The sequence below is a fragment of the Mustelus asterias genome, chromosome 6 (assembly GCF_964213995.1).
Source record: "Mustelus asterias chromosome 6, sMusAst1.hap1.1, whole genome shotgun sequence".
In the NCBI taxonomy this organism is placed as follows: domain Eukaryota; kingdom Metazoa; phylum Chordata; class Chondrichthyes; order Carcharhiniformes; family Triakidae; genus Mustelus; species Mustelus asterias.
The window spans coordinates 136,382,954-136,408,516 of NC_135806.1; the positions used below are offsets into that span (position 1 = coordinate 136,382,954).

The window sequence follows — 25,563 nt, forward strand, 5'->3', positions numbered from 1 at the left end:
TTCCAGAAGACGTCGGAATATATAATCTATCCAATACCTTTGCCAGCCTAGTAGGCAGGTTTACTTACAAGTCGAATTATTTATAACAGTAATCAACATAAGTGACATCAGGCTAATTGCAGATGTGTGAAGCGAGTTGAGTTGATAATGGATTAAACAGACACGTCAGCCCAGATTCCTTTGCAGCTGTCCCTGTGCAGTGAACAGCAAATTGCATTGATGTCCCACCGGCAATGTCACAAAACATCCCAAGATGCTTCACGGAAGAGTTAGCAAACAAAATGTGATACAAAGCCAAGCCTGGAGATATTAGGGCAAGTGTGACCAACAGCTTGGCTTGAAGGAGCATCTATAAGGAGGTGAGCGAGAAAGCAGCACGGTGGCACAGTGGTCAGCACTGCCGCCTCACAGCACCAGGGACCTGGGTTCGATTCCCGGTTTGGGTCACTGTCTGTGTGGAGTCTGCACGTTCTTCCCTTGTCTGCATGGGTTTCCTCCCACAGTCTGAAAGACGTGCTGGTTAGGTGCATTGACCTGAACAGGCGCCGAACTGTGGCGACTAGGGGAATTTCACAGTAGCTTCATTGCAGTGTTAATGTAAGCCTTACTTGTGACTAATAAATTAACTTTAACTTTTTTCCTCCTACACTCCAAAGATGTACAAGGTAGGTTGATTGGCCATACTAAATTGACCCTTAGTGTCAGGGGGATTAGCAGAGTAAATATACGTGAGGATACGGGGATAGGGCTTGGGTGGGATTGTTGTCAGTGCAGGCTCGATGGGCTGAATGGCCTCTTTCTGCACTGCAGGGATTCTCTGGTTCTATGAGAGAGAGAGTGGATCGAGAGAGAGAGAGAGAGAGAGAGCAATTAAAATCACACAGATATAGACCCTTGCTGTCTATGCTTGAGTCTGATCACATTACAGTAACTCGGTAATTCAATGAGGTATTCTTGTCTTGTTTCTTGGTACATTGACATTCAACTTGGGCATCAAAACTTTAGCCCATTGAAAGAAAGGGGAAGGTATCACAGGAACTTTCATGCCCACCCTATCTGAACCCAAAGGACAGCTCTGTCCAACACAACGATATGAAGACGAGACCTGTGAGAACATATCTATACCAGCCCCGAGCCAGTGAGAATGCTTTCTCATCCTTGGCAGCCAATAGGAGGCCTCACTGGATCCTGAACTTCCTAACTCACAGACCACAATCAGTAAGGATAGGCAACAACACCTCCTCCACGATCATCCTCAACACCGGTGCCCCACAAGGCTGTGTTCTCAGCCCCCTACTATACTCCTTATACACCTATGACTGTGTGGTCAAATTCCCCTCCAATTCGATTTTCAAGTTTGCTGACAACAACACCGTAGTGGGTTGGATCTCAAACAATGATGAGACAGAGTACAGGAATGAGATAGAGAATCTGGTGAACTGGTACAGCATCTCTCTCTCAATGTCAACAAAACGAAGGAGATTGTCATCAACTTCAGGAAGCGTAAAGGAGAACATGCTCCTGTCTACATCAACAGGGACGAAGTAGAAAGGGTCAAGAGCTTCAAATTTTTAGGTGTCCAGATCACCAACAACCTATCCTGGTCCCCCAGAACGACACTTAGTTAAGAAAGCCCACCAATGCCTCTACTTTCTCAGAAGACTAAGGAAATTTGGCATGTCAGCTACGACTCTCACCAACTTTTACAGATGCACCATAGAAAACATTCTTTCTGATTGTATCATAGCTTGGTATGGCTTCTGCTCTGCCCAAGACCTCAAGGAACTACGAACAGTCATGAATGTAGCCCAATCCATCACGCAAACCAGTCTCCCATCCATTGACTCTGTCTACACTTCCTGCTGCCTCGGCAAAGCAGCCAGCATAATTAAGGGCCCCACGCACCCCGGACATTCTCTCTTCCACCTTCTTCCGTTGGGAAAAAGGTACAAAAGTCTGAGGTCACGTACCAACCGACTCAAGAACAGCTTCTTCCCTGCTGCTGTCAGACTTTTGAATGGACCTACCTCGCATTAAGTTGACCTTTCTCTACACCCTAGCTATGACTGTAACTCTCTCCTTTCCTTCTCTATGAACGGTATGTTTTGTCTGTATAGCGCGCAAGAAACAATACTTTTCACTGTATGTTAATACATGTGACAATAATAAATCAAATCAAATCAAACTTGCAACCAATGAGCTTGGCCGGTGGGTAGGAGGTGAACCCTCCCCCACAACCAGGAGCTCGGCATCAGAAAGTCACCCACAGAAGAGGAATATGAGAAGATGCAGAATACTTACAAATACCACACCGTGAGCCTCCTTCAAAGACAAAGCCATTGGGAATGGCTCCATAGCGCCTCATGTCGGAGAGTTTCCACTGGCCAATGATGGTCGGGGGAACATCCCGCACCAACACAAAGATATTGTTGCAAAAATGGAGAGTTGCGGGTCCGCTTTCCAGCTTGGTGCCAGGTAGCACGGAAACATGGAATCTGTGAACTGGGAACACAAGACAACACCATGGAGACCATTCCAGATTATTCCACAATACCAGTGACTGACACTCACCATCCACAAGTTCAGCCTTTACCACTCTCTGAGAACTCGCTGCTCCTTCACCTCCGACCTTCGGCTGTCACGTCTTAATCCAGGCTGCACGCTCTGAAATTCCACGGCTGAAACCCCTCCTTTAGCCACCTGTCCCATAACCTCTCCTTTGTTTCAGTGTTAACATCTGTCTGAATCACTCTCCCGGGATGCTTTATTCGGTTAAAAGCAGAAATCATTGCAAGCTGTTGTTGACAGTCCTTAACAAAAATCCTTTTTGCTACGTCATTGTGGCCCAGAAGATTGCCACAGGGAAAGCAATAGGACACAAGGCGACTGAGCCACCCTCCAGACGTACTTTACTGTGGATGGAGGGAGAAGGACCAGTGGCAATCCTGTGAACCTAAGGACAGGGTCATTGAGTGATTGGTGATACAGAAGGGTACATTGAGGGAGAATTTAGCATGGCCAATGCACCTAACCAGCACGTCTTTCGGACTTTGGGAGGAAACCGGAGCACCCAGAGGAAACCCACACAGACATGTGGAGAATGTGCAAACTCCACACAGACTGTGACCCAAGCCAGGAATCAAACCCAGGTCCCTGGCACTGTGCGGCAGCAGTGTTAACCACTGTACCACCGTGCTGCCATTGGCCCATCAGGTCTCTGCCGGCTCTCTCTAGGACGGTGCTGTCAATCCCCTTCCCCATGGCGCCGCCGTTTATTTCCCGTCTGTGTCCATCTTTATGAGGGTGACATGGTGACACAGCACGCTGGTTAGGTGAGTCGGCCATGCTAAATTCTCCCTCAATGTACCCGAACAGACGCTGGGAGTGTGGCGACTAAGGGATTTTCACAGTAACTTCATTGCACTGTTAATGTAAGCCTACTTGTGACACTAATAAATAATCTTTAAACTTATGAAGCCATTCAAATGGAGATCATCATAGACAGCTGACCCCTGCACGAGGGGATATTGCTGCGCCCACTACTTTTGGGATCACTAGAATCGTCCCCCAACCCCCAGACCCACCCTGCCACTCTTGTGGAGTGAAGTACAGCAACATAAGAGGGATAAATAAGTCCTTCTCTGGCTTGGGAAATGTAACTAGCGGGATGCCACAGGGATCAGTCCTCAGACCTCAACTGTTTATAATCATAGATCATAGAACCCTACACTGCAGAAAGAGGCCATTCGGCCCATCGAGTCTGCACCGACCACAATCCCACCTAGGCCCTACCCCCATATCCCTACACATTTTTACCCGCTAATCCCTCTAACCTACTCATCTCAGGACACTAAGGGGCAATTTTTTTAGCACAGCCAATCAACCTAACCCGCACATCTTTGGACTGTGGGAGGAAACCGGAGCACCCGGAGGAAACCCACGCAGACACGAGGAGAATGTGCAAACTCCACACAGACAGTGACCCGAGCGGGAATCGAACCCAGGTCCCTGGAGCTGTGAAGCCGCAGTGCTAACCACTGTGCTACCGTGCCGCCCATACATATGATCTGTAAGCAGGGATAGAGTGCAACAGCGCGGTGGAGTCAGAATGATTGAATGGTTTCAAGAAGGAGATAGATATACTTCTGGTAAAAAAAACGGGTGGCAGGGATATGTGGAACAGGTGGGGAGGTAGATTTGACAAAGGGTCATTTGGACTTGAAACGTCAGCTCTTTTTTCTCCTTACAGATGCTGCCAGACCTGCTGAGATTTTCCAGCATTTTCTCTTTTGGTTTCAGATTCCAGCATCCGCAGTAATCTGCTTTTATCCCGAGAACCAGCATGATCTGATTGAATGGCAGAGCAGGCTTGAAGGGCTGAATTTTCCGACTTCTACTCCTAATTCCTATGTTCCTCCTGATGCCCCAGTGTACAACCTCAGCAGCTGAGAAGGTCAACGTGACCTGCCCTTCCACTAAGAATGCAAGATCGTCAGATTTAGGGGCAGGAGAAGGACATTCAGCCCCGCAAGCCTGCTCCATCAGTCAGTCAGTCATGGCTAGTCTGATTGTGACCCTAACTCTACTTTCCTGCCTAACACCCACACCCCATGGCTGCCTTGTCAATCAAAAATCTGTCTAATCCAGCCTTGAATATATTCAGTGTGTGTGCATTTATTTGTGTCACAAGTAGGCTTACATTAATATTGCAATGAAGTTACTGTGAAAATCCCCTAGTCGCCACACTCCGGCGCCTGTTCGGGCACACTGAGGGAGAATTTAGCATGGCCAATGCACCTAAACTACCACATCTTTCAGACTGTGAGAGGAAACTGGAGCATCCGGGGGAAACCCATGCAGACACGGGGAGAACGTGCAGACTCCGCACAGACAGTGACCCAAGCCGGGAATTGAACCCAGATCCCTAGCGTTGTGAGGCAGCAGTGCTAACCACTGTGCCACCAACGATCTAGCCTTCACTGCTCTCGAGGGAAGAGAATTCCATGGACCAATGACCCTCTGAAAGAAGAATTCCTCCTCACTTCCCTCTTTAAAACTGTGTCTCCTAATTCTAAATCCCCCAGGGGGGGAAACATCCTCTCAGCATCCACCCTGTCAGGACCCCTCTGATCCTCAGCTCACCGTCCAGAACGGCAGCAAGGGAGGGGGAGCAGACGAGCGATTGCAGGAAGGTCCCACACAGGACAGGGGAATAAAAGGCCCTCTTGCACCGGGTGAAGTCCAATGTTGCCGGGACTGAATCCAAGTGCCATGCATTCTGACAAAATGAAGTTGTACTGATTGATGAAGGCATCGCTTATGAAACAATCAACGGGCGACCAGCTTTCTGTCATCACACGCTGGCTTTCTGGATTTAGTGGGCACAACAGGGGCTTGGCAGAAACCAAAAGCATTAGTTGGCAAAGAGCTGTGCCCTTGTTATTCGCATGCCATCCGCCCGGCACTCAATGCCACCCTACACCTTGCACATTGTTCTATTTGCAAAGGCCTCCCAGTCTAAGTATATCGCCAAATAATAATGCGGGAAGGACAGAGGTTCCATTGGCAGTGATGCGGGAAGGACAGAGGAGGAGGGATTTCTTTTCCTATATGGAATGGGGCCAGCAATTACTGCCCATCCCCAAGGGCATTTAAGAGTCAACCACATTGCTGTGGATCTGGAGTCGCATGTAGGCCAGACTGGGTAAGGACAGCAGATTTGCTTCCCCAATGGACAGTACTGGATAGCACTGCTGCCTCATAGCACCAGGGGTCTGGGTTCAATTCCAGCCTCGGGTGACTGTCCTTGTGAAGTTTGCACTTTCTCCCCTTGTCTGCGTGGGTTTCCTCCGGGTGCTCCGGTTTCCTCCCACAATCCAAAAGACGTGTAGGTCAGGTTGATTGGCCATACTAAATTGCCTCTTAGTGCCCCAAGATGAGTAGGTTAGGGAGATTAATGGGGTAAATGCAAAGAGTTACAGGGATAGGGCTTGGGTAAGATACTCTATCAGAGAGTCAGTACAGATTGATGGGCCGAATAGCTTCCTTCTGCACTGTAAGGATTCTATGACACGAGTGAACCAGATGGGTTTTTACGACAATTGAATTCTAAATTTTTAAAAATTTAATTCAAATTTCACCATGGGATGGGATTTGAACCCGGGCCCCCAGATCATTACTCTGGGCCTCTAGATTACTAGTCCAGTGACAATACCACCATGCCACTGCCTCCTTCTGAAAAGAAACAATGCCCCGACTGATGAAGGCAAGCATGTCTTATGCCTTCTTAATCACCTTGTCCACCTGTCTTGCCACTTTTAGGGAACTGTGGATCTGCACGCCCAGATCCCTTTGTATGTTAATTTTCCTAAGGGTTCTGCCATTTACAGTATAATTCACGCCTAAATTTGATCTTCCAAAATGCATCACCTCGCATTTATCCGGATTAAACTCCACCTGCCATTTCTGTGCCCAAGTCTCCGATCTATCTATATCCTGTTGTATCCTCTGACAATCCTCGGCACTATCAACAATTCCACCAATCTTCGTGCCATCCACAAACTTACTAATCAGACCACCCACATTTTCCTCCAGATCATTTATATATACTTCAAAACAACAGAGGTCCCAGCACTGGACCCTGCAGAACACCACTAGCTCCAGATCTCCATTCTGAAAAACACCCTTCCTCCGCTATTCTCTGTCTTCTATAACCCAAGCCTGTTCTGTATCTATCTAACCAGCTTATCTCATCTCAGCCTCAACTCCACTTACCTGCCTGCTCACCATAACCCTTCAAACCCATTACTAATTAAAAATCTGTCCACCTCTTCCTTAAATTTACGCAATGTCCCGGCATCCACCACACTCTGGGGTAGTGAATTCCACAGATTCACCATCCTTTGAGAGAAGCAGTTTCTCCTCATCTCTGGTTTAAATCTGCCACCCCTTATCCTAAAACTATGACCTAGATTGCCCCACACGAGGGATCACCCTCTCCGCGCTTACTTTGTCAATCCCCCTGTAAGAAGTATCGAGGTGGAGAGAGGGAGAGGTGGGGAGTTTAGGACCTGGTCGGCTGAAGGTGTGGCAAGGTAAGATCATCGCTAACTGCCAGATTCCTCTGTGGTTGGCCAAGGAGACGCAAATCGGAAGGTCAAAGTTCCTTAAGGAACCACCACCATCCCCTCCCCCCTCCCCCCTCCCCCTTCCCCATCACTCCCCCCCCAATATCTGCTCACCCCAGCACCATCTCCATCACCAACATCTCCTCCTCCACCCCCTCCCTCCCAGCCCCTCCCCCACCACCCCCTCCCCCCCACCACTCCCTCCCCCCACACCACCCATCCCCTCCCCTCCCCTCCCCCCACCAGTTTCTTTCCATCTATCCTTCCTGTCCTTTCATCATATTAAGCGCCTCAGTGATATCCCCCGGATTTTGGTTCTCCTCAGTTACCTTCGCCAAGGCTGTAGCGAGTTCTCATGTCCCACGCACACATGGTCTCCTTGTTGTCGAAGGCCAGCAGCACAGTCTGTCCCAGACAGATGATTGCCAGGATGTGGTTAACACCCTCCAGTGATAGGCCGGGCTCCAGGCCACAGATGTCCTCCAGAGTCACACTGCTCCTCTCCTTGTGACCTTTGCTCTTCTCAGACTTGTCTTTGAACACCAGCATCAGCAAGCAGTCTGAAAGCAGCAGCACAGAACATTGGCAATGGAAGCTTTGGTGTGGACTCCCCCATCGCGACCACATACAGCACACACACACACACACCAAATCCTCGCCAGAAACTCTTTCATTTATACAGCTGCCTTTCGTGATGTCCCAAAATGCTTCACAACCAATGAAATACTTTTGAAGCGTTGTGATGGCAGCAACATAGGACACACGGCAGTTCACTTGTGCAGAGAAAGCTCCAACAAACCGCAAGGTGATCGCAAACTGATAGAATCATAGAATCCCTACAGTGCAGAAGGAGACCATTCGGCCCATCAAGTCTGCACCGACCACAATCCCACCCAGGCCCTATCCCCATAACCCCATACATTTACCCTAGCTAGTCCCCCAACACTAAAGGGCAATTTAGCATGACCAATCCATCTAACCCGCACATCCTTGGAGTGTGGGAGAAAACCGGAGCAGCCGGTTTCACACAGACAGTGACCCAAGCTGCAAATCGAACCCGGGTCCTGGCGTTGTGAGGCAGCAGTGCTAACCACTGCGCCGTCACCCCTCTGCGCTGACCCCCACCTCTGTGTCGACCCCTCCCTCTGCGCCGACACCTCCCTCTGCGCCGACACCTCCCTCCCATGCTGACCACCTCCCCCCCCCCACCCCTCTGCACTTCCTGGGCTGCACGCAAAACCCCAGATTAGCCTCTTGTGGCCCCCGGGTCACATGTCGCCCACTACTGCCCTAGGCTGTGGGTTCAAATCCCACAACAGAGATTTGAGAGTCCACAATCTAGGCTGACGACCCCAGTGCAGTAACAAGGAAATGAGGAACTCTTCAGGATGAGACATTAAAAGTGAGGCCCCATTGGCCCCCACACCAACCCCTCCCCAAAACCGGGCAGACGTTAAAGGTCTTGAGGCACTTATGGGGAAGCGATGGCCGAGTAGTATTATCGCTAGACTATTAAAGCAGAAACTCAGCTAATGTTCTGGGTTCAAATCCCCCCACGGCAGATGATGGAGTTTGAATTCAATTCAATAAAAAATATCTGGAATTAAGAATCTACTGATGACCATGAAACCCATTGTCGATTGTCAGTAAAACCCATCTGGCTCACTAGTGTCCTTTAGGGAAGGAACTCTGCCATCCTTACCTGGTCTGGCCTACATGTGACTCCAGAGCCACAGCAATGTGGTTGACTCTCAACTGCCCTCAGACAACTAGGGATGGGCAATAAATGTTGCCCAGCCAGCAATGTCCATGTCCCATGAATGATTTTTTAAAAAACTATCCTGAAGGAGAGCCCATGGGAGTTCATCCTGGTGTCCCAGAAAATATTCATCCCTCAACCTCCCCACATCCCTAAGAAACATTCGCACGCAAGCAAAACACTGCCCTTTCTAGAAATAAAAACACAGCAGCGTCTGAGCAGGGAGAAACGGAGTTAGTGCTTCAGGTTGATGACCTGTCATCCTAACTGATATTGCCTAGCCTACTGAAACCTTCCAGCACTTTCTGCACAGATTAGCCGCTCATTCTCACATTGCAAGGGGATAGGATGATAGGCTATTGTGGGTAGGCAGGATGCAAATTTGAGGATACTATCAGAACAGCCATGATCACATAGAAACACAGAAACTAGAAGCAGGAGTAGGCCATTCAACCCTTCAAGCCTGCTCTGCCATTCATTTTGATCTTGGCTGATCATCAAATTCAATATCCTGATGTCCCCTTCCTCCCATATCTCTTGATCCTTTTAGCCCCAAGAGCTATAACTCATTTCTTCTTGAAATCACACAACGTTTTGGTCTCAACTACATTCTGTGGGAGTGAATTCCCCACATTCACCACCCTCTGAGTGAAGACATTTCTCCTCACCTCAGTTCTAAAAGGTTTACCCCGTATCCTTATTTTAAATGGTGGAGCAGGCTCGAGGGGCTGAATGGCCTGCGCCTGCTCCTGTGTGAATTGCTGGGATCTTGCTGTGCACAAATGGCCTACACGGTTTTCTGCAGTGACTGCACTCAATGGGTAATTTGTTGACCGTTTTGGAACGTGCGGAGGTGGTGCAAGTGGCAACGTAGATGCAAGTCCTTTTCCTTTCAATCAAACGCAACGATGCTAAAATGAGCAAGCTAGTCCCAGCCAGAGCACAATGAACCTCGCCAGCTCACCAACATTCCCCAGGCCTGCCAGACTCTTCATTCCTTGTCCCGACCACTCTCCGGAGGCCATGATCGCAGCGTCAGACAGGACACACCCAGCGAGAGGGATTTTAGACTCTCTTATCCCTCAGGCGGATTTATTTGTTCAGAGCCAGACCAGGGAGCAGGTGAAATCAAGTGGCAGAGTAAATGAATCTTGTGAATGGATTAGGGATCTTTGAAGGTGCAGGTTTCGCAGCTGTCTGTACCGACAGCTGTCCAACTCACTCGCCAACTGAGGGGAAAGTACAACTGCTCTCAAGTAGCCAGACGACCAAGTGAGCGGGAGGGTCTGATCGAGCTCAGGAGGGGGGAGGGGGGTTGTAGAATGGGGAGGGTGAATGGGCAGGGAACTTTCCCAATGCGGGGGACCTGGGCAGAATGCACTGCCTGACCGTGTGGTGGAGGCAGATTCGACCCTGACTTTCCAACGAGAATTGGATCATTGTCTGAGGAGAAAAGATTTTCTGGGCTGTGGGGGAAAAGACAGGGGGCGTGGAGGGGGGGTTGGGGATTGGTGAATTACTGCAGAGCGGCACAGACACGATGGACGGGATTATCCGGCCGCGCTCGCCCCGAAACCGGAAAATCCTACCCGAGGTCAACAGACCTTTCCATGGTACGCCCGCTCCAATTCTCGTGGCGGGCGAAACGGGAAAATTCCCCCCAATGGGTTGGACAGCCTCCTTTTTTTGCATATTCATCCATGGGACATGAGCGTCGCTGGCTGGCCAGCACTTTTTGCCCATTCCTAGTTGCCTTTGAGAAGGTGGTGATGAGCTGCCTTCTTGAATCACTGCAGTCCATGAGGTGTAAGCACACCCACAGTGCTGTTAGGGAGGGTTCTGTGTTGTAACTATGATTCTATAATCGAAAAATTAATAAAGGATAAATCTGCTCGAACACGTGGCAGGTCATAGAGTCATAGAGGTTTACAGCATGGAAACAGGCCCTTCGGCCCAACTTGTCCATGCCGCCCTTTTTTTTAAACCCCTGAGCTAATCCCAATTGCCCACATTTGGCCCATATCCCTCTATACCCATCGTACCCATGTAACTATCTAAATGCTTTTTAAAAGACAAAATTGTACCCGCCTCTACTACTACCTCTGGCAGCTTGTTCCAGATACTCACCACCCTCTGTGTGAAAAAATTGCCCCTCTGGACACTTTTGTATCTCTCCCCTCTCACCTTAAATCTATGCCCTCTAGTTTTAGACTCCCCTACCTTTGGGAAAAGATATTGACTATCTAGCTGATCTGTGCCCCTCATTATTTTATAGACCTCTATAAGGTCACCCCTCAGCCTCCTACGCTCCAGAGAAAAAAGTCCCTGCCTATCCAGCCTCTCCTTATAACTCAATCCATCAAGTCCCGGTAGCATCCTAGTAAATCTTTTCGGCACTCTTTCTTGTTTAATAATATCCTTTCTATAATAGAGTGACCAGAATTGCACACAGTATTCCAAGTGTGGCCTCACCAATGTTTTGTGCAACTTCAACAAGGCATTCCAACTCCTGTATTCGATGTTCTGACCGATGAAACCAAGCATGCCGAATGCCTTCTTCACCACTCTGTCCACCAGTGACTCCACTTTCAAGGAGCTATGAACATGTACCCCTAGATCTCTTTGTTCTGTAACTCTCCCCAACGCTCTACCATTAACTGAGTAAGTCCTGCCCTGGTTCAATCTACCAAAATGCATCACCTCGCATTTGTCTAAATTAAACTCCATCTGCCATTCGTCAGCCCACTGGCCCAATTGATTAAGATCAAGGTGTGTGGGAAGAGTGCACAGACTAACATTGTGAGATCGGTGAGGATGTGTGTCTGTGTTTGCGCTGGTGAGAAATCCCATGATTGGAAGCAGATGACTACAATTACAATATATTGAAAGCCCTGCATATTATGTGCGTAATCTATAAGTGATGTACTTCCTGTCAGTGGTACACCTCTTCCCCCATCACACCTCGATATCGCACGGTGGGACAGTGGTTAGCACTGCTACCTCACAGCGCCAGGGACATGGGTTCGATTCCCAGCTTGGGTCACTGTCTGTGTGGAGTTTGTACATTCTCCCCGTGTCTGCGTGGGCTTCCTCTGGATGCTCCGGTTTCCTCCCACAATCTGAAAGACGTGCTGGTTAGGTGCATTGGCCATGCTAAATTCTCTCCAGTGTACCCGAACAGGCGCCTGAGTGTGGCAACTAGGGGATTTTCACAGTAACTTCAATGCAGTGTTAATGTAAGTCTACTTGTGACACTAATAAATAAACTTTAAACTTAAAGTACTAAGGGTTAACACATCGCAATTCACATCTCCCACTGCACAAAAGTACCTTGTGGGAGTATATGTCAAAATGTAGACTTTAAAATTCTGGAACAGATATTGTTACAGAAACCAAAGTCAAACAAAGCTGTTTCTATAGTATTTTTGACACAGGCCATTCAGCCCAGCTGAACCATGCCAGTCTTCATAGCCCTCAGGAACCTCCTCCTATTCCCTCTACATCTTGCCCCACCAGAATATCCTGCTGTTGCTTTCTCTCACACATAGCGAGCAAAATTCCCATTCAATCAATAGATACTATTCATCCTCACGTGGTAGAGAGTTCCAAATTTTAGCACACGCTCCAGGTTAAAATATATTTTTTAAATTACACTGCTCAGAATTTGGGAAATAGAAAAGTTTTGATGAAAGTAAAACTGCAGATTGAGCCAACTGTACAGAGATGTGAGGATAAGTTCTGAGTCAGGGTGCGCACCGCAAGCAAGAGTTACTCTCACATATCAGCCAACTGACTGTGTATGTGTGTGTGAGACTATGTCTATGAGTGAGTGTTCTTTTAAATTTTATTTATTAGTGTCACAAGTAGGCTTACATTAACACTGCAATGAAGTTACTGTGAAAATCCCCTAGTTGCCACACTCCGGCGCCTGTTCGGGTACACTGAGGGAGAATTTAGCATGGCCAATGCACCTAACCAGCACATCTTTCAGACTGCGGGAGGAAACCGGAGCACCCGAAGGAAACCCATGCAGACACGGGGAGAACATGCAAACTCCATGCAGACAGTGACCCAAGCCGGGAATTGAACGGGGGTGCCTGGCGCTGTGAGGCAGCAGTACTAACCACTGTGCCACTCTGTCTGTGCATCTGGGAGTGTGTGAGGGATAAATTAAAAGCGCAGTTCCTTAAAGGGACACTGTATCAAAGTAAGCAGAATCTCAAAGGAAGCTTAAAACATCGAAACAAAATGTGATTAAACAGATTGTGTGTGTGTGCCCGAGTGTGTGTCCGAGTGTGTTGATGTGAGTGTGCATGTGTGTGTATGCGTGTGTGTGTGCATGTGTGTGCGTCTGTCTGTCTGTGTGTGTATGTGGTGTGTGTGTGTCTGTGTGTGTGTGTCTGTATGTGTTTATGTGAGTTTGTGACTGTATGTATGTGTGTCTGTCTATGTGTGTGTATTGTGCGTGCGTGTGGTGTGCGCGTGCATGTGTCTGTGTGTTTGTCTGTCTGTGTGTGTGTGTGTGTGTATGTATGTATGTGTGTGTGTGTATGTATGTGTGTATGTGTGTGTGTATGTGTGTTTGTCTGTGTGTATGTGTATGTGTGTATGTGTGCGCTCAGTGCTATTGCAATTAAAGTTGAGATGCTTCAGCTCATTTTAGAAGCCCACCCCTCTCTCCCTTCACTGCACATTAACCCGGCCGGGGGGGGGGGGGTTAGTGAAACTTGACAAAGTGTTATAACGCAGGTCAAAGGGAACAAAACGAGATGCCACAAACTGCATGTCACGCACTGTTCAAAATAGGACATTGGAAACGTAATGGTTAGCAGTCGCGCTGAGTGAGCAGTGACTGTTCTGTTAGTTTCTCCGTATACAGTCTGTCCCCCTAATAAAGCTGATGCCCAGGCAGTCAGATATAGACAAGTGAGTAAAGTTCAGACACGCTGTACCTGCTACAGGAGAAGGCTTCCGAAGAACCAGCCACCTACTTTTCCACTGGACGGGGTGCGCAGTGTATGGAAAAGAAAGAACACACCGGTTAACAAACTGTCCCAGTCACTCACATGCTTAGATCCCCACACACTGCTCCCCACCCTGACATTCTGCCCCCTCTCCCCGGCACGATCCACAAACCTTTTTTCCGTCTCTCAATTTTACTTGCCCTTCCGCTACAGCCGAATCCGTCATCTTGGGTCATGGTTCTAAACAGCTGCAAACTTTCAGGGTCACTTTCAAAATAACTTGGTGAGCTGTGTGATCCCAGCGCCCGAGCAGAGACAGCAGCGAGTGCTCACTGACGCCTCTCTACCACCCCCCCCCCCCCTCTCCTCTGCCCCCACCTCCACTCTCCGACTGCACCGCCCACCAAGCCCATGTGTGAAACAGAACTCTCTCCTTAAAGGGGAAGGCCTCTCCCCGCAGCGTAAAGCACTCTCCCTCTTCACCAACCTGCCAAACAGCATCTTGTCTGCTTTAACCTGGGTGTGGGGTAATGCAGCAGAACGTGAAACAAAAACAGAAAATGCTGGAAAATCTCAGCGGCTCTGACAGCATTTGTGGAGAGAGAATAGAGCCAACGTTTCGAGTCTGGATGTCCCTTCGTCAGAGCCTTTGTCAACTCTGATAAAGGGTCATCCAGACTCAAATGGGACAAATTTACCATCGCGTTGCGCCTGTTTTCAGGCACGACACAGTGGTAAAGTCGGGCGTAAAGCACTTAGCGCGATTGGCGCTGGTTTTTGCAACTGGTGCCATTTTACGAGCAGCGCATTTCCGGCACTGTCAGCTTCGTGCTGGATATGGGCGGGAGGCAGGTTAATATATGGAAATTTATTATAATGCTGTTTTCCATCTGCTTAGCAAGCCCGGTGCTCAATCTCCCGGGCCCGCCCGGAGCAGTGGCAGGGGAGGTCGGGGCCGGAGACATCCGGCTTGTTAGTCACAGCCCAATGCTGTCAACACCTCAAGGGCACACGCGCACTTCCAACAGAAGGCAGTGAACATTGCTGCCCATCATTCCCCAGAGAGCGCAAGGTCTGTGAAGCTGGCTGTATCATCCCCGACTGCCGAGACCTGTTACCTCTGCACCCACTGCGGAGAAAGTGTGGAGGAATCCCAGACAGTGCGAGGCTAGACTTTTACCCAATGGACCACCCGGATCATAGAACATAGAACATTACAGCGCAGAACAGGCCCTTCGGCCCACGATGTTGCACCGACCAGTTAAAAAAAAAAACTGTGACCCTCCAACCTAAACCAATTTCTTTTCATCCATGAACCTATCTACGGATCTCTTAAACGCCCCCAAACTAGGCGCATTTACTACTGATGCTGGCAGGGCATTCCAATCCCTCACCACCCTCTGGGTAAAGAACCTACCCCTGACATCGGTTCTATAACTACCCCCCCTCAATTTAAAGCCATGCCCCCTCGTGCTGGATTTCTCCATCAGAGGAAAAAGGCTATCACTATCCACCCTATCTAAACCTCTAATCATCTTATATGTTTCAATAAGATCCCCTCTTAGCCGTCGCCTTTCCAGCGAAAACAATCCCAAATCCCTCAGCCTCTCCTCATAGGATCTCCCCTCCATACCAGGCAACATCCTGGTAAACCTCCTCTGCACCCTCTCCAAAGCCTCCACATCCTTCCTGTAATGTGGGGACCAGAACTGCACACAGTACTCCAAGTGCGGCCGCACCAGAGTTGTGTACAGTTGCAACATAACGCTACGACTCCTAAATTCAATCCCCCTACCAATAAACGCCAAGACACCATATGCCTTCTTAACAACCTTATCTACTTGATTCCCAACTTTCAGGGATCTATGCACACATACACCTAGATCCCTCTGCTCCTCCACACTATTCAAAGTCCTCCCGTTAGCCCTATACTCAACACATCTGTTATTCCTACCAAAGTGAATTACCTCACACTTCTCCGCATTAAACTCCATCCGCCACCTCTCGGCCCAACTTTGCAACCTGTCTAAGTCTTCCTGCAAACTACGACACCCTTCCTCACTGTCTACCACACCACCGACTTTGGTGTCATCAGCAAATTTGCTAATCCACCCAACTATACCCTCATCCAGATCATTAATAAATATTACAAACAGCAGTGGCCCCAAAACAGATCCCTGAGGTACACCACTTGTAACCGCACTCCATGATGAATATTTATTATCAACCACCACCCTCTGTTTCCTATCCGCTAGCCAATTCCTGATCCAATTTCCTAGATCACCCCCAATCCCATACATCTGCATTTTCTGCAGAAGCCTACCATGGTGAACCTTATCAAACGCCTTACTAAAATCCATATATACCACGTCCACTGCCTTGCCCCCATCCACCTCCTTGGTCACTTTCTCAAAAAACTCAATAAGGTTAGTAAGGCACGACCTACCTGCCACAAAACCATGCTGACTATCACCTATCAATTCATTACTCTCCAAATAACTATAAATCCTATCCCTTATAATTTTTTCCAACATCTTGCCGACAACAGAAGTGAGACTCACCGGTCTATAATTCCCGGGGAAGTCTCTGTTCCCCTTCTTAAACAATGGGACAACATTCGCTAACCTCCAATCTTCTGGTACTATACCAGAGGCCAACGACGACCTGAAGATCAGAGCCAGAGGCTCTGCAATCACTTCTCTTGCCTCCCAGAGAATCCTTGGATAAATCCCATCCGGACCAGGGGATTTATCTATTTTCAGACCCTCCAGAATATCCTGCACATCCTCCTTATCAACTGTAATACTGTCTATTCTACTCCCCTGCAACCCAGTGTCCTCCTCAGCTATATTCATGTCTCACTCTGCAAACATTTGACAGTAATTCTTATCTGGCGGCACGGTAACAAAGAGGTTAGCGCTGCTGTCTCACAGCACCAGAGTTCGATTCCCGGTTTGGTTCATTGTCAGCGTGGAGTTTGCACATTCTCCCCATGTCTGTGTGGGTTTCCTCCGGGTGCTCCGGTTTCCTCCCACAGTCCGAAAGCTGGTTAGGTGCATTGGCCATGTTAAATTCTCCCTCGGTGTACCTGAACAGGCAGCGGAGTGTGGCAACTAGGGGATTTTCACAGTAACTTCATTGCAGTGTTAATGTAAGCCTGTTAATGTAAACACTAATAATTTAACTTTACTGTTTGCTCATCAACAGAGAATTCTACAATTGTAATTTTACATTTCATTATTATGGCTTTCTGCAGCATGCACACATTTATTTCGAGAGGTCAGGGTTGACTCCTCTTGCCTTGTGTTGACCTAGTGATAATCTTACCTTGGAATAGGATCAGTAGACTCACTGTCCATGGCAGCAACCACCCCCCCCCCCCCCCCCCGCCCTGGGTTAAAAGGCACACCTCCAGAATCAAAAACCCCTGACCATAGGTTCATTTTTGATCAGGTGATCAGAGCCCTAAACATGACCAGGTTTGGAGTTTGGAGTCTCTAGTTGGTGGTGGTGGTGGAGGGCGGGGAGGGGCAAGGTAGCAGGCAGCGAGGGAGAAATGATACGTTGGTAGAGTGGGATGAAGAGGAAATGGCTCAGGTGAAGCATGGACACTGACAGAGATCAGATGGGCCGAATGGCCTGTTTCTGTGTTGTTGATTCTATGTCATTCAATAACCAGTGGCCATTTCCCAGGCGGCAGAGACTCAGCCAGAGTAACATTCTGCATTGCAGAGAGACACCTCCCAGCTCTCAAAATTAACTCATGAACAAAATTAATACCTGGGGTGGAAATCTATGTGCACAGCCTATCGGGCAAGGACAGAGGAAGGGGCTCTTTTATTCATTCATGAGACATGGGCGTCGCTGGCTGGCCAGCATTTATTGTCCATTCCTACCTAGTTGCTCTTGGAGGGCAGTTGAGAGTCAACCACATTGCCGTGGCTCTGGAGTCACATGTAGGCCAAACCGGGTAAGAACAGCAGATTTCCTTCCCTAAAGGACATTCGTGAACCAGATGGGGTTTTCTGACAATCGACAATGGTCATCAGTAGATTCTTAATTCCGGATATTTTTTATTGAATTCAAATTCCACCATCTGCCGCGGCAGGATTCGAATCCGGTTCCCCAGAACATGAGCTGAGTTTCTGGTTTAATAGTCTAGTGATAATACCACTAGGCCTCCGCCTCCCAGTAATGGTCTAATGGGATTGATGTTTGAAAGAGCCAGCACAGACGGAATGGCAGGGGTCTCTGTGACAGGCCCGAAGATGAGGCTGTCTATCGAGCACCTGGCCACATCTTCTTGGGGAGAGGTAGTCAGGGAACTAATGGGTTGCCGTTGGTGTTGCCGCCCCCTGCCGTCCCTTTACACAACTTCTGCCTACCCCCCAACAAAAGCTGCAATCTAATTGGGAGACCAGTTGCTCAGGGACAGCATCAGAAGCTGTGGCCATTGCTGAGAGTCCAGCTGAAAGAAGAGGGTGCCATGGAAGGACACCTCCGCCCCCAGCTAGGGAGGTGAGGTCTGGGTGGGGGGGGGGGGATAGGGGGGTGCCTGAATGGTTCTGCCAATGATTGGAAACTGCAGCATTGGTGAGGGTAGGTGGTGTTATTGCCGTGGAAGGGCCCCCCTCTCTTTGATTGGAATTTGATTTGATTTGATTTATTATTGTCACATGTATTAACATACAGTGAAAAGCATTGTTTCTTGCGCTTTATACAGACAAAACATACCATTCATAGAGAAGGAAAGGAGAGAGTGCAGAACGCAGTGTTACAGTCATAACCAGGGTATAGAGAAAAATCAACTTAATGCAAGGTAGGTCGATTCAAAAGTCTGACAGCAGCAGGAAAGAAGCTGTTCTTGAGTCGGTTGGTACGTGTCCTCAGACTTTTGTATCTTTTTCCTGATGGAAGAAGGCGGAAGAGAGAATGTCCGGGGTGGATGGGGTCCTTGATTATGCTGGCTGCTTTGCCAAGTCAGCGGGAAGTGTAGACAGAGTCAATGGATGGGAGGCTGGTTTGAGTGATGGACTGGGCTTCCTTCACGACCCTTTGTACTTTCTTGCGGTCTTGGGCAGAGCAGGAGCCATACCAAGCTGTGATACAACCAGAAAGAATGCTTTCTATGGTGCATCTGTCGAGGTTGGTGAGAGTCGTAGCTGACATGCCAAATTTCCTTAGTCTCCTGAGAAAGTAGAGGCGTTGGTGGGCTTTCTTAACTATAGTGTCGGCATGGGGGGACCAGGACAGGTTGTTGGTGATCTGGACACCTAAAAACCTGAAGCTCTCGACCATTTCTACTTTGTCCCCGTTGATGTAGACAGGGGCATGTTCTCCTTTACGCTTCCTGAAGTCGATGACAATCTCTTTCGTTTTGTTGACATTGAGGGAGAGATTATTGTTGCCGCACCAGTTCACCAGATTCTCTATCTCATTCCTGTACTCCGTCTCGTCATTGTTTGAGATCTGACCCACTACGGTGGTGTCGTCAGCAAACTTGAAAATCGAGTTGGAGGGGAATTTGGCCACACAGTCAGAGGATCAAAGAATCTGTGGATCAAGGAGTGCCTGAAAAGGAGGCTGCCAGTGGTATAGGGGCAGTGTACCCATGCAGCAGAGCAGCCCACCCACCACTGGTAAAATGCCAGTGAAGGCAGAAAGAGGGCATTAACTTAACTGGCTCAATTGGCCTCTGGACAGAAGGATTGCCCCCACTGCCAAAACACCAGGGCAAGGAGGTGATGAAGGGTATTCCACCCCCCTGGCTCCCACTGTCACTTTGCCAGCCCCCCAGCCTGTCTCCAGAGGGCTGGCAAAATCCAGTCCAATTAACCAAAGGGTTTCCGTTGGATCAGAGCATGCTTCAGCACAGAGAGGCCATTGACAAACCCTGTATATTGGTGGAAAAGGAAACAAGATGGCTTTATCTCAATCCGGTCGCACTGACAGTATCTGAAAGTGATGACGAGATGGGTTTTGAAGCAGATCTCACCAAGGCGTCTTGTCTTTCCAACCAAACTGAGCCCAAACCCTGGCGTAGATTCTGATCTCAACAGAAAATAAAAATCTGGGGCGAGGTGCAAGTATGGCTGCCAGGGTGATCCCTCCCCCCACCCCCTGCACCCCCTCAACACCCCCGCACACTCCACCCCCCCCCCCCCCGCAGCCCGCCCAACCCCTGCACCCCTCCCCCACCCCCCACAGACACCGCACCCCTCTCCCACCCCCCACACCACCCCCCTGTGCCCCCAATGCCCGCACTCCCCTACCCCCCCGCAGCCCCCACCCCCCTGCAGCCCCCTCACCCCTCGCATCCCCCACCCCCCTTGCACCCCTCCACATCACCTGCACCCCCCACTACTCCCTCATCCCTCCGCTGCCCCCACCCCCCTGCAGCCCCACCCCCCCCTACACACCCCCACCCCCCTGCACCCTCCACACACCCCTGCACCCACCCACCACCCCCCCAACTGCCCCCACACCCCTCCCCCACCCCCCACAGCAGCCCCCCCAAGCCACCCCCCACACCCCCACCCTCCGCACTCCTGGTTCTGTCACGGAGGTAGACAGCATCTGTTCAATTTAGAGTGCGTGTGTGGATTGAAATTTGATGTCAGTCACCTGTAGGAAGGTCTCTTGTCCTCGATACTAACGAGATGTGAGCTGTGAGGATTCCCTCCCTCTCAGACCTCTCAGTTCTCCCCCTTGTACTCCTTGGTCCCGTCGTGCCTCTGGTACATATCCATTAACTAGTCCTTGAATATTTGAGTGGATGTGCCTATGGCTGGGTGGACCTCTCCCATTCCCATCTTGAGGCCACTTACACTGTTCAACAGTTACCACCTCCCCACAGCTCCCGTTATGTGTCTGAGAGCACCCCCCCCCCGCCCCCCCACACCCTCCCACCAAGTACAACCCTTGCCCTGCAGTCCTTCTCCTGCCGAGACCATTGTTCCCACTTCCCTAGTACAGGTCTCACCCTGCAGCCTATTAAAAGCTATCACTGCCTTACCCCTGGTCTGGTGGGTAAAGACTTGCCTGTGACATTCCCCTGAAAGTGAAGGGCTGCTGCCTGTGAAGCCTGGCTCAGATTCCCACTAGCTTAGTGGTTTAAAAAAAAGGGCGGCATGGACAAGTTGGGCCAAAGGGCCTGTTTCCATGCTGTAAAGCTCTCTGACTCTATGAGTGCTGCGCGACGCAAGGTCGGCAAACTAACCTCAGATTGACAAGGGAAGTGCAGGTCACCAGGTACCACATTGTAAAACACATTGTTCTGGTTACAAACCAACGTGCCCGGACTATCCAGCGTGGGGGGGATGATTCCATTGAGGAGTCCATATAATGAGATGCCAATGTATTAAAATAATGGCCCTTGTGTCCCATGGTAGGAAATACAGGCTGCCATTGACAGAGCGCGCAATCACAACCTGGTTCTATAATGACAAAGAGAATTGTCCATCTTGTGGCATTTACCGCTCCACCAGCCATGAACAGGACTGTCCCGATACCACTGTCCCAGCCATTGTTGTTTGAATTTGCTTTATTATTACATGTATCAACATATTATTGTTTCTTGCGCGCTATACAGTCAAAGCATACCATTCATAGAGAAGGAAAGGAGAGAGTGCAGAATGTAGTGTTACAGTCATAGCTAGAGTGTAGAGAAAGATCAGCTTAATATAAGGTAGGTCCATGTCATTGCACTTATATTTTGACGTTCATGCCTGTTACTGCTTCTGCCTTCAGTAGTTTTTAAGCGATTGGAAGCGGTGTGGTGTGACATTAGTCATTGAACTGGACAACTTCCACACCTCCAACTCTGGGATTGCCTTGTACGCATCAGTGCTGGATCTGCGCAATTTTCTGACAATCCGTTTGACAATTTTCACTGCTTCCTCAGTCTTTCCATGTGAGTGGGGAGATGATGTGTAGTGCTGAATTTCTCAACCATTGAGGGGCAGCACAGTGGTTAGCACTGCTGTCTCACAGCGCCAGGGCCGGGTTCGATTCCCGGCTTGGGTCACTGTCTGTGTGAAGTTTGCATCTTCTCCTCGGCCCTGCGTAGGTTTCCTCCAGGTGAAGGTTAGGTGGATTGGCCATGCTAAATTCTCCCTCAGTGTACCCGAACAGGCACCAGAGTGTGACGGCTAGGGGATTTTCACACTAACTTCATTGCAGTGTTAATGTAAGCCTACTTATGACTAATAAATAAACTTTAAAACATTTATACCTGAAATTCACCTGAATTCTTCACTCATGAACTGAGGGCTATTGTCACTTATCACAATGTCAGGGACGCCATAATGACTGAAGGTGCTTTCGGGCATTCTATAACCTCACTGGTAGACATTGATGTCAGCTGCCCGGCAGTCTGAATAGTAGCCAATGGTGACAAGATAGTCATTTGATTGGCAGTTCAGAAATACTACAAATTGCTGTACTGACTTCACATCTGTTGGTTGCTGTATTTCTGCAGCTGCAAAGATGCCCAAGATGTTGATCACAGTGGACAGCGCACCTGTTGCACACCGTCCACCCGATGCATGTGAGGTGTGCACTTTTTGCAGGTGCGCGATGTGCACTTTCAAACATGAGGGGATTATAAAATCTAAAAATCAGAATAATGGTTAAAGAATCAGATCCAATAGTGAAATACAAAAGACAGAAATCACTAACGTTCATTTAGATAGCATACTGAATGTAGCAAATTACCCCAAATGCTTCACACCCGTGTAATTAGACAAAAATGAACACCAAACCAAGTAGGAGTATCAGGAGCAGTGCTTGACTTAACAGGATTTATCCAAGAGTGGTATTAAGAGTTTTAAAATTGACCTAAGATTGACCCAAGTCTGTTCAGTTCCCAGGTAGAGGGAGGATCGAGAGAGAGAAGGAAAATGTTGAAGTAGGAGTCCAGCCATGATCTCACTGAATGACGGAGTGTGATTCACTTATACCTTTTAGTTTTTAAAGTATATTTATCAGTGTCACAAGCCAGCTTACATTAACACAGCAATGAAGTTACTGTGAAAATCCCCTAGTTGCCACACTCCGACGCCAGTTCAGGTACACTGAGGGAGAATTTAGCATGGCCAATGCACCTAACCAGCACGTCTTTCGGACTGTGGGAGGAAACCGGAGCACCCGGAGGAAACCCACACAGACACGGGGAGAATGTGCAAACTCCACGCAATTACCCAAGCTAGGAATCAAACCCGGGTCCCTGACGCTGTGAGGCAGCAGTGCTAACCACTATGCCGCCCAGTCAAACATCTCTTTATTACCATCAGCAATATTTTTATAACGAGTAAATGAAAGCTTTAAAAGAACATTGGAGGGGAAAAAATTTATAATTTGAACAACCTTGGAAATTAATTCTTTAATTCCTGAAGACTCCAGCCTCGCCAAACTCAAATGTTCACCAATCTTCTGGTTTGAATAATTAACACAGAATTGTGGGAGTTCTCCCAAAGTCACCGTTTCCACACACAAAACAGACAGAAGTGTTGGAATACATCAGTAAGATGTCTTTTTATCCTTTCCTGCCACCTTTCGGCCTTTGTTTGATATTCTTGTAGATCCACTCCACGTATTTGGTGACCCTTGTGTAAACTCCAGGCTTGTCCACCTTTCCACATCCTTCCCCCCAGCTAACGATTCCGTACAGGTAGGCGGTGTCATCTTTGTTACACACCAGCGGACCTCCAGAGTCTCCCTGCGTAGACCAGCCACAGAGACAGAGGGTTAAGGGATTTTTGTAAATGTTAAGAATATATAACATGGTCAAAATTCTGCCCTAAGTGTCAACACAGGTGGCTTCCCTGCCGCCTCTTCCCACCGTATTTTTGGACGCTTGGTCAGAAAGAATCCCGTGGGCAGGTCACGCGACGTCACGCTGGCAGCTGGGCTCACCAACAGCAACATCGGCCTTCAGGAAATCGGGGCGCCCTTAATAAAGATAAGAAATAGGACCCTTCATAGACACGGGGAACATCACCCCCTCACCACCCCCCTCTCCCTCCATGTAATGCTCCTTATCCTAGGGAATCTACCCCCCTAGAGGGACATGGGAAACCTCTCCTCACGCAGATGCCCCCCCCACCCCACTCCGCCACCTCCCCCCCCCCCCCCCCCCCCACCACCATCCCCCTCCCCAGGAAATTCCACTTCCACATGTACCTCCCCATTGGCAGCCCAACTTGGCAGTGCCCGGGCAGTGCCAGGGTACTGCCGGTTGTTGTAAACCTTGCCAACGTGATGTTACATCGACGGGGGAGGGGGTAGCTGGTAGAAATGCTCTAATGTGGGGTGATAATAGATCAGGGATGCTTGTGAATAATATTACAATGTATGCTAATGGAGATCCGTGGTGAGAACCTGGTTACATCGGCGGGGGGAGGGGGAGCTGGTGGGGGAGCGTAGGAGGCTGAGGGGTGATCTTATAGAGGTCTATAAATTAATGAGAGGCACAGTTCAGCTAGATAGTCAATATCTTTGCCCAAAGGTAGGGGAGTCTAAAACTAGAGGGTATAGGTTTAAGGTGAGATGGGAGAGATACAGAAGTGTCCAGAGGGGCAATTATTTCACACAGAGGGTGGTGAGTGTATGGAACAAGCTGCCAGAGGTAGCAGTAGAGGCGGGTACAATTTTGTCTTTTAAAAAGCATTTAGATAGTTACATGGGTACGATGGGTGTAGAGGGATATGGGCCAAATGCGGGCAATTGAGATTAGCTTAGGGGTTTTAAAAAAGAAAGGGCGGCATGGGCAAGTTAGGCCGAAGGGCCTGTTTCCATGCTGTAAACCTCTATGACTCTATGACTCTAAGTTATTGGCTAATCAATGTTGGCCAGAACACCAGGGAGAACTGCCTCACACCTCGTTGAAATAATGGCCTTGGGATCTTTTAGATTAAATGGACAATAGGGTCTCTGGCAGTGTAGCTCCCCCTCAGTCATGCACTGAACTTAGTTTCTACACAATGTAAAGTAACGTTAACTCATTAGTCACAAGTAGTCATGCATTAACACTGTAATGAAGTTACTGTGAAAATCCCCTGGTCGCCACACTCGGCACATGTTCAGGGACACTGAGGGAGAATTTAGCACGGCCAATCCACCTAACCAGCACATCTTTGGAGTGTGGGAGGAAACCGGAGCACCCGGAAGAAACCCACGCAGACACGGGGAGAACGTGTCGACTCCACGCAGACAGTGACGCAAGCCGAGAATCAAACCCGGGTCCCTGGCGCTGTGAGGCAGCAATGCTAATCACTGTGCCACCGTGCCATCCATTCATTGTGATCTTGATTGTGGGCATCGAGTCACAATTTATTGACACGGACATGAGAGTGTTAGCTACTGATGAGGCTGATGTCCTGCTTGACTAAGGGGTTGGGTGCATATTATTAAAAGGATATTATTAAACTAGAAAGAGTGCAGAAAAGAATTACTGGGGTGCTGCCGGGACTTGATGGTTTGAGTTATGAGGAGAGGCTGGATGGACTGGGACTTTTTTCCCTGGAGAGTGCGAGACTTAGGAGTGATCTTATAGAGGTCTATAAAATAACGAGGGGCATAGATCAGCTAGATAGTCAATATCTTTTCCCAAAGGTAGGGGAGTCTGAAACTTGAGGGCATAGGTTTAAGGTGAGAGGGGAGAGATACAAAAGGATTCAGAGGGGCAATTTTTTCACACAGAGTCTGGTGAGTG

At 48.9% G+C, this 25,563-nt stretch overlaps 2 protein-coding genes across 4 annotated transcripts in view; both read right to left on the reverse strand.

The window, feature by feature from the left end:
* The window catches only part of dok7b (docking protein 7b), a 99,808-nt gene extending 85,572 nt beyond the window's left edge, over positions 1 to 14,236 (reverse strand). The window contains exons 1-4 of one of the 3 annotated variants that reach the window (XM_078215153.1): positions 14,023 to 14,236; positions 13,839 to 13,884; positions 7,457 to 7,687; positions 2,302 to 2,502 (exon numbers count right to left, since the gene is read on the reverse strand). In XM_078215153.1, the coding sequence (XP_078071279.1) occupies positions 2,302 to 2,502; positions 7,457 to 7,687; positions 13,839 to 13,884; positions 14,023 to 14,076 (532 nt within the window). In that variant the 5' untranslated portion in view covers positions 14,077 to 14,236. The remainder of the gene's footprint in view (positions 1 to 2,301; positions 2,503 to 7,456; positions 7,688 to 13,838; positions 13,885 to 14,022) is intronic. The other 2 variants (XM_078215154.1, XM_078215152.1) reach the window with 2 other exon arrangements.
* An 8,872-nt stretch (positions 14,237 to 23,108) lies between these two features.
* Positions 23,109 to 25,563, reverse strand: part of LOC144495164 (hepatocyte growth factor activator serine protease-like) — a 76,623-nt gene continuing 74,168 nt past the window's right edge. Inside the window, exon 19 of the mRNA XM_078215156.1 lies at positions 23,109 to 23,568. Coding sequence (XP_078071282.1) covers positions 23,386 to 23,568 — 183 coding nt within the window. The 3' untranslated portion in view covers positions 23,109 to 23,385. The remainder of the gene's footprint in view (positions 23,569 to 25,563) is intronic.